This window comes from Podarcis gaigeae (assembly GCF_964106915.1).
Source record: "Podarcis gaigeae genome assembly, chromosome: 1".
Classification (NCBI taxonomy): Eukaryota; Metazoa; Chordata; class Lepidosauria; order Squamata; family Lacertidae; genus Podarcis; species Podarcis gaigeae.
The window spans coordinates 92,195,607-92,209,241 of NC_139678.1; the positions used below are offsets into that span (position 1 = coordinate 92,195,607).

At 39.9% G+C, this 13,635-nt stretch overlaps 1 protein-coding gene across 6 annotated transcripts in view; it reads right to left on the minus strand.

The window, feature by feature from the left end:
- ADCY5 (adenylate cyclase 5) overlaps nt 1-13,635 on the minus strand; it is a 182,070-nt gene that overhangs the window by 18,539 nt on the left and 149,896 nt on the right. For all 6 annotated transcript variants that reach the window (XM_083734361.1, XM_083734360.1, XM_083734364.1 and 3 more), the window contains 3 exons: nt 12,100-12,244; nt 10,867-10,964; nt 4,535-4,622 (listed from right to left, as the gene is read on the minus strand). In XM_083734361.1, coding sequence (XP_083590487.1) covers nt 4,535-4,622; nt 10,867-10,964; nt 12,100-12,244 — 331 coding nt within the window. The remainder of the gene's footprint in view (nt 1-4,534; nt 4,623-10,866; nt 10,965-12,099; nt 12,245-13,635) is intronic.

The following is a 13,635-nucleotide window of genomic DNA, read 5'->3' on the forward strand; positions in this document are numbered from 1 at the left end:
TCCTCTAGGTAATTTTCGGAGCAGAAAGGCTAAATGCATAATTGCTTGGCTAACTTGTCATACTGACTTGCTGCTCCCTGATTAAAATAATGGTTTCTAAATCAGAACCAGAAAGAATGGTGTGCAAAACAAAACATTCGATTCTGATCTCAGAATAAATGGATATATAAACATACATTTTGAAATAACCTGTTTTGCTTCCAAGATTCTAGCTAGAATTGAGTTTTATCTTCATGTCACCTCTTATTATGTTTAGATGACAATAGGTACAACTGCGGCAGTGAATTGTACAGTAGTCAATAACACTGGCAAATGTCGTCAAACTTCCAAAGGCACCAGAGATTTGAACATTAGAGCTGCATCAGATCAGAGACCTATCTAGTCCATTCTGAGTTCACAATGCCTATGGAAAACTCATAAACAGGACCCAAGCTAAACAGCACTTTCCTGCTCATGATTCCCCAGCAACTGTTACTGCCTCTGATACTGGACGTAATGCATAGTAATCATGACTAGCATTCATGGATACTCTCCTCCTCCATGAATTTGTCTAATCACCTTTTGGAGCCATCAGAGTTTGGCTTGTACTGAATCTTGTGACCCTCTGGGATCTACAAACATTTATCTACTCTACAGGAGCTGTTCAGGAATCATCAACTCCAACTAAATTAACTCTAAATGGTATTTGGCTGACCAGTGAGTTTGGGATCTTGGAGATTATCTTCCAATATTAAGTTTTAACCTGGAGAGTTCAGGGGAGCATATTTTCCTTCACTTGCTTCTCGCACATCTTCCTCCAATAGGTTTTTGTTTGTGGCTCACCCCACCACAGCATTCAAATCTCCCATGCAAGGAGATAACAAAGATACATTTCTAGAATTCAGATGTTTGAGTTCTGTAAAACTAAAAGGCTTCCCTGCTGTTAATTTCGCCTCATCAAAATGCTCCCCAATTCAATCCCTAGAGAGAAATCTGAGACACAGACAAATAGCAGCTCAAATATGCATCATTATCATTGCACCAACTAGGCTTGTAAGTGGTTTCTTTTTTAAAAGAAGACAGTGAGAAATGGCTTGTGTATTGCTTTTTTAGCAATGACTAACCACGCCAACCTCTCCCTTTTTGCCCCCCCTTTTTTATTGCACGGTTAGAAGGGTTGCATTTTGCTTCCTACACAAGCACAATTATGAAGCTGTTTGATGAACAGGAGGGCTGATTAGCTGGTGCCTATTACAAAAGGAGACAGATACAACTTGTGACAATGCTGTACCTCTTTTAAGCTGCTGCCTTCGCCTGCGTCCATTACAGAACTATCTAAAATCACTGAACCAGTGATTCTTTGGTTGGGGTGGAAAGGGGGGAGATCATCTATCATACCAGGCACTGACATAATAAAAGATAGCAATAAACTGTAAGATGATAATAAAAATCTAGCAATGTTCTTCCAAGTGGTTAAATTAAGCTTGTAAGTAGCTCTCAATGCGACAGATGAATCACAGTCAAACATCACCCTATTCTAAACAGACAAGGAGAAAGTTTAAATTATGTGCAGCATGAGGTGCAGGCTTTTCATACTACCTTTGCCTGCACAAAAAATTTTTAGAGCACTGTAAGGATTTTCAGCCTAATCAGACTTCCATTAAGCTCTGAAGCAAGGACTGGCTAATTACGTATTTAGAATTTTACATATTTATGTAATCCAGAAATTCATCAAATCCTAAATTTGGAAAATGTCAGCATTTGAACTGCTTTCTTCTATTTGACAACCTAACTGCTTGTTATTTGACTATTTGGAAACCATCTTTCAAAATGGTTTAGCTGAAGTAGAAAAACCCAGATTTGTTGGCAGCAAAGAATATGTTATGCGATGTATAAGAAACCATTTGCTCATAAACATTTACCTTTCATTGCTCTGGAATGTGGAATACAAAATCTGAGGTCATAAATCACTAGTCAGTGATGGAAAAGCTCCAGCCTGTGGACCAAGTCTGGCCTCCCAAGCCTCAACATTTTGCCCATGAGGCTGTTTTTCCCAAACCAGGCACACCTGCCTCACACCTGATATCATATGTGATGTCATTTGTGGGGCAGGTAGAGTCACAACAGGATCAGCTGCAGAAAGCAGGACAGAACTCCCCACACATCATGTGATGCACAAGGAGTCCAATCCCACGGGTTCAGCTACTTTGCAGGGTGCAGGGTACCTGCATGCACAGCAGCTGATGTGCAGGGTGTTCAATTCTCCTTGGATATTAACCTGCAAAGTTCTTACCTGGCCCTACCCACAGAAGGCCGATATTTTTAAAAATCCAGCATTGGAAACTCTAAGAAGCAAATGACAAGAATCAATGACTGATATTGTTATAGAAATGAAATAAGTAGAGTCATGATGGTAACAAGCAATGAACCCTGCAGGACAGGCCTTGCAATCTAGTTATGACCTTTGTTGAAATTTACACAGGATGCCCAAATCATGCAGCAGCAGGGGGCAAACAAAAATGAATCAATATAGAAGGTATAAAATTCCTAACTGTCACACTCTAGCTTGGTTCACACATAACAATAAGCTATTGGTATTTAACAAGCTATGAATGAACCACAAGTTGTCCCATGACTTGTTTTGTTTTTCAGATGTTCTTGCCTCAGGCCTTTGTAGGTTGGTGAGCCTCTAAGATGAAGTAGCCAAGCAAATTATGGTTAAGGAAGAGTGCTGGATATGCATATAATACCAAGTCATAGTTAAAGCAAGTCAAAGTTTGTGAGTAAACAACAAAAAATGGCTGCAGATCATGGATTGTTGGCAGTAAACAAACCAAAGCTAGGTCACTGGACAGTATTTGAATGATCAAACAAACCATGGCTTAGAATTATATGCAAGCCAACTACTATGCTCAAGCAGGTTGCCCTCCCTATCACTGATCACCTAAGCATGTTCTTAAACTGGACAAGAGAACACTAGGATTAACATGAGACACCAACAAACTGGTTAAATCTCTTAAGAATAAGCATAGTCTAAGCACAAAACCTAGTTATTCCCTTTATGACACCTTTAAAGAGTATGTTTTCAATTAGCAAACCAGACTGTATTTGAAATAGAAGCTAATTTCCTACAAATAGCAGCCTATCTCAGAAATGTGGAAGCTGAGTCAGAATGGGTCATCAAGAAGTTCAGTACTGACAGCAATAAAATACTTTTGGATGCTTGGGCAATAGTTCAGAGCCTAAGCACTGAAATCAGCAAACCAAGGCAAAATAAAGGTTATAACTATAGCTGTATGATTTGTCACTAGGTATTTCATGATTCACTACTAGTCACTTTTCCATTAGCTGGTTTTTTTTTCTTACTGGAAAGAAATTCAAACAGCATTCCAAGTACTGACAATGCTTTATAGAGTACAAGAAGGCAACGGACTCTGTGTAATAGTGGTTCTGTTCCTACTTAAGGGAGGCTGTTGCTCAGCCATGCTATTTCAGGAAATTTGGAGCAAGGTGTTATTAATATGCTGATGATCCCCAGCTCTATTTCCTCATTCCATCTGAATCAGGAGAGGCAGTTCAGGTGCTAGACCAGTGATTGCAAGTGGTGATGGGCTGGGTGTAAGCCAATAAATTGAAGCAAAATCCCAATAAGACAGAAGTATTATGTGTTCTAAGTTCTCTGGTTCAAGGGCGGGGAGGAGAGATGGCCTCTTCTCAAAAGGGTTACACTCCTCTGGAAGGAGGGGGCTTGCAACTTGGGGGTACTCTTGGTTCCAACATTGTTACTTGAAACTCAAGTGGCCTTAGTGACAAGAAGGCCTGTTTCCAGCTCTGACTGGTTCACCAGCTCTAGCCTTGGTCCTTCATGACTCAGCCTCTACTCCATGCTTGGGTATCTTCAATCCTGAAACTTCAACTGGTTCAAAATGCAGCAGCCAATTACTGCCTGAGGCTCCATTCAAGCCCCTATAACAACTATGCTGGTTAATAGTTTCTATTCACTAAGTTGTTTAGAGCTCTAAAATGATGTAGGAGCCAATTATCTTATTGGCTCTTTACCTACAGACTGTCAGATGTTAAGATGAGCAGAGGAGGCCGTCCTGGCAGTTCTGACAGAAGTACACAGAATGATAACCCAAGGGAGGGCTTTCTCTGTGTCAGCTCTTAAATTGTGGAATTCCCTTCCCACAGAGGTGTCTAGCATCATCATGGTATAGCTATCACTGTATGCTGTATATATTACTTGGGCTTACACACACACACACACACACACACACACACACACACAATCCATCCTATTCCTCTGATTGAAAAATGTTTTTACTAGATTTAATATTGTATTTTTTGTATTGTAATCTGGGACCTTATGGTGAAGGACAGGTAAGAGATCCAAAATCCACAGCAGGGCAATGTCTTTATGAAGACTAATCCAATTGCCACAAAATAGTGAGCAAATCATCACCCACTTGCCAGAGAATAAATCCCATTTAACTAAATGGGGCTTACTTCTGAGTAGATCCACATAGGATTATACCATCAAATTACTACCACTCACCTTTACGCAGGAGTAGATGACTGAAACAAATATTACTGTGGTAAGGATCACAAAACAGGTCAGGTAGAATGCCAGCATAAACACAGAGCTGAAACCAGAAAACACAGCCATGTGAGATGAGTGTAACAAATGAAAGGAGGCATAGTAGAGTCATTGGAAGATGCAGGAAGAGAGGATAGAAAACCACAATATCACTGTTCTCTTTATGTTAGTTAAGAAATATAGGAGGAAGCAGCACCCTCCTGAAATAACAGCTCCAACAGTGAAAAAAGAAAAGGTTTATGATTAAGAGTAGGTCAATCCACAACAACAAAACTGGATGGCAGCTTAGTAAATTTGAGAAAGACATATTTGCAACCTACTGTAATCATTTCACACTGTTCTTAATCTGTACGTTACATTATATTCCAAAATCCAGACACAATTTTCATTCTCATTGGTTCTATTTAAAATGATCTAAAACATCTAAAGATGCATTATTTGTCAAGCACTTGAAAAACAACAACAGAAAAATGAAAAACAGAGCCAACACCCAAACAAATTCTGGCCACTTCCTTTGCATCAATAACCCAGTTCACACACCACAGTAAGCCATAATTAACAACTTGCTGTGAGTGCACAGATCACTCTACTATGTTCCTTTCATAGTGTGAGAGCATGAGCAACAAATCACAATATTTACCTGAACATTGCATCTGGATCATGGATTGCTGTTGGTTTTACTCAAGAACAAATCTTCCCTGTGGAGATTACATTTCTCCTGAGGGGCAAGCAGTAGCTTCAAATTGGGAGTGGGGGAAAGCAGAATTTCATTTCTACACACCACCACCCCATAGCTATTTCCCCAGTCTAATTCCCCAGTCTAATTTCCCCAGGCCTCTCCACCTTGTGTAGCTGTCTAGAATATAAAATAAAAGGGATCGGATTCTGGATCCCCCAGCACCAGGTCTACTTTGACTCTTAGATGTGTGAATGACTTTGAACCAAGTTGCATCTATAAATTAATTATGACTATTGAGTATAACTAAAAAAAGTTTACATGTTGTTGTTTTACTGCTATCCAAGCTAACTGATAATCAAACCATGTAGCATTCCATTTTTTTGTGAAGTCCTTGGAATTTTTATATGTGTTTTAAATGGAGGGGGGCTTGCATGTTGCAATAAATTCTACCTCCACCGTCAAGATGCATTATGCCTCTCTGAAAGCCAGTTGATAGGAATTACAGACAGGCAAAATGCTGTTGCACTTGTGACCTGCTTGTGGGCTTCCCAGAGGAATCTGGCTGGCCATTGTGAAAACAGGGTGCTGCACTATGATGGGCTATTGGCCTGATTCAGTAGGTTCTTCTTATGTTTTTATTAAGTGTAGTAGAGGTATGAAACCTGGCTGGTATGTCACATTAGTGGAAGGGAACTGTTTCAATGGTGTACAGAACACTAGGTAAAATCAGACAGTTCTGTCTCTTTCTTCATCACCCCTCCTTCATCACCCCTCCTTGTACCCTTCCAATTTTGAAAAAAGGTCCAGTGTGTGGCCCAGTTGCATTGGTTAGAATATCTTAACTGAACACTGAGTGGCACAGCAATGACAGTGACTTTTGCCACCTCAGCACAGAAGGTGGGGCCAGGTCCTGATTGTGCCAGAGCAGGGAAGAAATATTTTCTCTTGTGCCAGTACTGATACCTATGTACTGGGTAGATCGGTTTCCCAGCTACCATATAGAATCCAGGTTATATGGGCTTGTTCGGAGTAATACCTCCACTTCAATTCAGAACATCACTGCCATGTTTTAGTGTAGGATTTATGAGTGAACCATTTCCATGTTACCTCACTATTAAAAACAACAAACAAACAAACAAACCCGGCTCACCCTTCCCTTCCTATTGCTCAACCTCATCCATAATTCAACAACAATGATTATCACGCACAGTAACATTAAGGCTAACCACATGAAAGCCAGCTGGGTTTCATGCTCTTCCCTGACTACAAAGAGCATTTCTACTTGCTAATATATTCATCAGGCTTTTGTGGCTTTCCTGCTGATTGTAACAAATTTATCACCGCCATTTTGCTGAGAGTTTTCATTTTTGAACCCCTCCATGCTTTTGGTCAGTATCTCATGGACATTTACAGTGCTCAACGCACATATATCCATTGCCACACAATATTACAAACACTGAACTGGTTCAGACATAAGCATCTCAGTCCGATAATCCATGGTTTGGGGGCCAAAAATGATCTCTCCTTGAGTACCTAATTTCAATGAAGTTTTCTTAAACTAGTTTTCTGTGAAGTGCGAACCAGGAAACTGTTGTTTAAGTGCTGCTTACAAAGCAGAAGTCTTCCTTGAAGCCAGACACGCAAAGAGAGGAGAGGAGAGGAGAGGAGAGGAGAGGGGAGGGGAGGGGAGGGGAGGGGGGAGGGGAGGGGAGGGGAGGGGGGAGGGGTGGGGAGGGAAGGGAAGGGAAGAGGAAGCATGTGGGCATAAGCCTCATTCTTTGTCTGATAAACTATGGTTTACAAGACCAAGATGTCTGAATTTAGCCATCTTACATGTAATTTTGTTGTCCTAGCTGTTCTTAGAGAACATTTGCACTATAGACAAATATTTACACTACAAATAAAAAGCAAATGAAGCTATTAACCTCTAAAATACACAGCTGAGCAATACCTTTATTAAGACCAATTTAAATGCCACAAAATAATGGCAAACTTTTGAGTCCTCCAGAACATTTAATCAGGTAAAAAGTTACACAAAGCAGGGGGGAGGGGGAAATGTACCATAATCAGGTTGGATATTGCAGCCATAAGGTAAGTTTTTATATTTAGTTCGTTGATCAAGTCTCTGCTAGGTGTTACAGTTATCAGGCTACATACCCAGGATTCTGGGATAAAGACTCAAGGGCTGCTTCCTATTTTTGATTTTGCCAGTATAAAGACTGCAGTGTTTGTCTTTATTTCTTGCTCTCTGCCTAACTAGGAAGCTTTGTCAACATCCAGTGTAAATTTTTTATTTCTTAATTTTCCCTGTGTTTCACCCCACCCCTCACCCCAGTTTTGTGTGGCATATTGCCTGATGAAGAGTTCTGGAGTTCTGGATAACCAAAAAGGGTGCAGATAAATCAGTTTAATATTGTTGCATGCCACCCCAATCCCCAAGTGGTCCTGTGAGAAAGAGTTAGTGGCTGTCTAACAGAGAATTGTGAGTGTCCTCAACAAACCACAATTCCTAGAATTCTCCAGCAGTGGAAGTAATGACAGCATTATTGCTTTAAAGCCAAAGTAAGTTTGCAGGGTAAGTTTAGCTGGGAAAATGACCTCCCCAAGGATTTGTCCTGAAGCTCAGACTTGATGGCTTTCACCTTCCCCACAAAGCTGTTAGAGCAAAAGTGAAAATTAACTGCTAATCATTTTTTGCAGTGTGTATTTTGATTCCAGACTCTAGACATGGCTGCCAAACTACTGTCAACACCTCTGCTATTTTGAACCACCATTAAGTAGAAAGCTGGCCTCTTTACACCACAGTTTTATTATGGGTAAAATTATAACTAGAGTCCTGCTTCACAGCCTACAACCCTGTGAACTGAATTACAGTAAGATGTGCCTGGGATTTCCAGTTTCAGCAAATAATACTTTAGTTTACATTGCTTCATTTTTGTGGCTATCTTTGTATTCTCCAATATAACCGAAGTCTTATCATCAGGCAGCTTCCAAGATCACGTTGTTCTGGATTGCCTTAGCAACATCCAGACAAACTACCATGCCTGAAGCACATGATGCTTGAGGGCTTTGCCAAGATGAGCTCTGGATCCGGCTCAAATCTAATCCACTTTCTTTTTCTCCTGGCACTACAGAGACCATCAGGGAAACAGCATCATATCATTGATGCAAACAAACACATACTTGGGAGGGAGAGGGTCTTGCTGCTTGCATACAATTTTCCACTGTCCTGGCAGCAGTCCCCATTCCTTGAGAGAATATACTGTTTACACTGTTACAGCACAATTCCCTGACTTACCTTTCTTGTTTCTCTTCTGGCGTTTGGGAGACAAGAAGTGAAGGGTACTAAGAATTATCAAAGTGATGAAATCTGTAGGTGCTCATTGCAAGGGGTGTGTAGGCAGATCCCTTGCCTGTGGGAATGACCTGGTATATGGTTGTTGCTTGAGATCTTTCTTAAAAGCAAATTCTGGAGCCAGCCCAACTTCTGCCATATTTGTTACTTAGCTAAGACAACTAGAAATGATTATATATATATATATATATATATATATATATATATATATATATGTAGTTATGCAATGCGTAATATGTTACACTGTGGTTTTAGAAGGTTGAGATTCTGTAGCAGTTGTAAGGATTGTGCTCTTTTTCATGTCTAGTTAAAACTGAATCTTTAGGCAGTGGGTGGAAATCAATGTTGAACAATTACAATTATTCAGTCAGAACAATAATTTCTGCTTGCCCTACAGAACAATCTCCCCACCCTATGTGCTGCTCTAGGGGTGTAATCCTAGGATCCACTAAGTCCTGGCACCTGAAGACATACGTAGTACATAATGGAAAGTCATTCCAAAGTAAAAATAGCTTTAAAAAAAATGTTTCTTGGTCAGAAAGGAAAACTGGAAAGTCTGCTTCATCTGTAAAAAAAGCCAACAGCAATGCAGACCTTGCCTCAGCAATAGATGCTTTCCCAACATTACATAAGATGGGTGTGTTGCACCTTCAAGGAACATGGCAAAGGTCCCCTATCCCTGTGATTACTGGGCCATTTCTGTAAAAGCTCAGAAGAGGTACAAATCCTGTAACAGTTGTGATTACTGAAGAATAATGGAAATCACAGACCTCTGATCTAAAGCCTCAGAGATGCTGAGCTAAGCCATAAAGAATAAATTTAGTAGCTTTTAATCACACATTAAAGTGAAGAGATCGACCTAAATTTAGCTGCAAGCCTCTTTTTGATTTCTCTTCAGTTTTCCTAGATGGAGCCGTCTAAATTTTAGATTACATGTTTTTGGCTCCCACTGCTTTGTGGAACTGATTTTCTGCCTCTCCTTGCACAGTGCTTTCTCTTTTGCCTCGGAGAAGAACAAGCCAGGATGATAAAAGCAGCAGTAAAATGCCTAAGAAGTTTCATATGTGGGGCGTGGGGGGACACGGTGACTTCAGCCACATCCTGTTTCCTGTCACTAACTTTTCCATCCTTTTCATCTCCACACTCCCTTACCTCACCTCACATTGCTTCCCTGTCACTCTCCTGAACCCAGCCTCTTGGTGGAATTGCAGCCACCTTTACTGCTGATAATGCAAAACTCCAATATGTAGTCCAAAAAACTTGCATAAAAAGCCACTCCACTCATACCATTTCTCCATCAATATTTTAAGATCCAGAAGATGACAAACAATACCATGAGCGGAAAGAGAAACTTCATGGACTAAAACATTTGTACCAAAGGACAAACAGCAAAGCAGGAAATAACTTATTAAAAAAATAATTAGTAAACATAAAAGTGATTTATTTCAAAAGCATCAAATAACACATTTTAGTTTCAATCTTGGTTAAAACTGATTGAAATTATTAAATTATTATTAAATTATTTTGTTATTGGATCAATAACAGAATTCGAACAATTGCTATAGATACTTATAACACTTGCAAGTAAGGGAAATAGTATCCAAAATGTATAAACTACTCAGAGTCAATACCACAATGGTATCAAAAACCTTTGCGGAAAAGATACTGGAGAAACAAGTTGATCAGAAAAAAATGGAGTCAATGTGGAATGAATACTACTTAAAATTGCTTTAATTAAAAGGTTGTACCTCTGAATATATGACACAGCCAGCCCTCATTGCTGAAAAGGATATATCACTATATGAATATTTTATGCTATACACCATGGGGGGGGTTAGTTATTTGGTTGTTTCTGTTTTTATTTTGATTATGTATTCTGTGTTGAGCAAGTTTAGGCATTATGGTCAAATCTGCATGAATGTAGGTGTTGAGTTTTCAACCTGCGCATATAGTACAATGTTGCAAAGTGCAGTACCCTAGATAAGCACCCAGAGGGTCTTTTCCTGTGATATTTATGTGATAATAGACTAAATCATATTTCTCAAAGGCAGAAATAAATAGACATAAACTATAATATTAGTAATAACCAATATTACATTACAATACCAAAGGAAATGAATGTCAACAATGAGCACTGCAGTTTGCCACACAGCCACACATTACGGGAAATAATTTTACTTCATTTTAGTGCAAAGAAACCAGGGAGAGTAAAAAGGAAGATGGATTGTGCAAGGAAAGATATAAAGATCTACTCACTGTGGCACAATTGTGATTTGAACAAAGCAAATGAAGAGGAAGACTATGGAGGCACAAGCCACATATGCACCAAATCGATCGTCCACCTGTTTGGAGTACTGCAAGGAAAGGAACCATGTGTTAGATAGTGAATTCTCATGTTATAGCCCCTTTCTTAATCTTGCATTTCTTAACAGATTTGCCTCTGCCCTTATTGGTGTGTTGCTTGACAGTGGTACAGGGGGCTATAAAATGGAAATAAGCTGATACTACCTTTATACTACAAATTCATATATTAGGTAGGAGGACACATATCTCTCCCACAAAATACCCAGTGCCAAGATCACCTTCTTCAAACATCTGCTGAAGGTTTCCTTCACTAGTGCCTCAATAGCAAGGAAAAAGGGCTGCTTGCAGGCAATTTTTTAAACAAACTTGGAAACTAAAAGGGAAAACTATGAAAAAATGTGTAGAAGCATTCTTATCAGGGATGATGAATTCTGAGGTATCATGTAACTTTGTAGATATATGCAAAGTTTCAAGAAAAGCAGCTCATCAGTTCTTCCTCACCTGTTCAAATATGCTCATGGCTCAGGACCAAATGCAATAAAGCAATTGGGATAGCAGTTGAAATTAATGTACAAATACTATCTCCCAATACACCATATCTGACAACATGCTTTTTGCTATCTAGGAGACATCTGAGAAGCACTGGTATGTAAAAAGAGACCAAAGTTCTTTAGTAGGGCAATAATGTTTAGACTGGGGAAGAAGAAGGGGAAAAAAGATTATTGAGGGCCGAAATACAAATGACAGCGGCAGACTGAAATTATTAAAAAGTCTTCCCAAATTGTGTGGGAAGTGGTGACTGGGGGTTGCAATATAAAGCTTTTTTTAAAAAAGGTGTGTGGGGAGAGGACTGTGAACCTCTCTACCTCAGTTGAATACCAAAGGGAATTTTTACCCACTCTCCCCAATGGGCTCCAATACTGGAAATGAAAGAGCTGGGGGGGGGGGGAGAGCAGCTTTCAGAGAGATGGGGGGGGGCAAAAGCAGTGGGTTTGGGGGGGGGTCTATGCATCTGATTCACATGCCTCTCTTGAGCTTTAAACCATGCCCCTTGCTTTACAAATAATTTGAACCGATTCAGATTTTACAACTTTAAAGTTTAAAGATACAGATTTGTCACCATCATCTGTCTGGTTTCGTTCTTAACTGACCTCCACAGACACACCTCTTCTTGAGGAATATTACCTTCTTCTCCAAGTCAAGTTCCCTGAATGTTAAGAGAAACTTGCGAACGTGTTCAGAACGTAAGCGGTCAATACTCCTTGCATCAATGGCGCGGCCTAGAAACTCATCCACTTCATCTTCCGGATTCATGCTTTCCTGGATATTCCTATAAAGCAGAGACCAGTCAGCCTGGGTATTTACACCAGAAGGGCCTTCAAGAATGTGTCACTCAAAGGATGAATCAGTTCGTCACTTTTGCCTATTGCAAGCCTACGCTGGGTTTCTACTGACAGTCTGAAGGAAGAATTCTACTGTCATTTTGAAAACATGAATTTATTCTGCAGCAATGTAGGTGGCATTTGTAATTCTACGTAAGGCTGCCTTTCTAAGCTTAATCAGTGCCCTATAAGCCTTCACATTATGCTGACCCTGAAGGAGAACCCAGTGACAACTTATGAAACTGCAATCTTTTGGGTTTCATGAATTGCAGTAAGCATCTCCCTTTACTGTTATTTGCTATCAGCAAATTTACAAGTGGTACCTTGCAGTGTATCCTCACCTGCTAACAGCAGTGGCCCAGACACACATCCTTCACGATTCTCTAAGCTGCAAAAATGGTCCTTCTGTATACTGTAGGGCTCACCCAAGCATGCAGGGACCACATTGCTTTCTCAGTGCTACTGCTTCGATGACTTCATATGAAAGAAGTCAATCTGACTGTAGCAGATCATATTGAAGACAAAACACCTAGGTTTCTTTTGTCAGCTTCTTGAACTACAGAGGGAAGCTACAATATTAACCTGCCTGCCTTGAGAAATAGTATTACTGACCTCTTTAGAAGCCACAGTCATAACTACAGAATACGTTCAAGGGATCTTTGCACATCTGATAAGAAACGATGCCCTGTAAACCCTGTGAGGAAAAAGGCTCTATTTTGCCACCTTGTTCAGCAGAACAGAAGAGTTTCATCAAGCTCCATCTCAAAGGAAACAAAATCAGTTTTACTTCAAGGCTGCTGTACATCTCTTATGAATGGTAGGTAGTATCATTTTTTTTTTGAACTTGTTGATGATTTTATGTTCATAATTCATAGGTCAAATGATAAGACCAAATGTATTATGCTATCACGATTTATCGCACCCACAGTAAAGAATTCCAGCTCTTTTCACAGTCAAATATTTGCTATGGGAAAACTGAAATAGTATAAAGCATTGGGTAGTGAGCTAACCATGTTAAAAATATCATTGAAACTTGTCTTAAGAAAATTAAAGTTATTTTATTAAGAAATGAATGAGCAATCTAGTTAGGGATCTTTACATTTTTAAAACTAGCTCTGTTTCCAAGAACAGAAGAAGAACATACTGGATCAGACTCATGGACCATCTAGTCTACCATCCTGGTCTCACAGTGGCCAACCAGATGCCTGCGGGAAACCCGCAAGCAAGATTCTCACACAAGAGCACTCTCCCCTTCTGTGGCTCCCAGAAACTGGCATTCAGAAGCTTTACTACCTCCAACTGTGAAGGCAGAGCATAGTCACCATGGCTAGCAGCCATC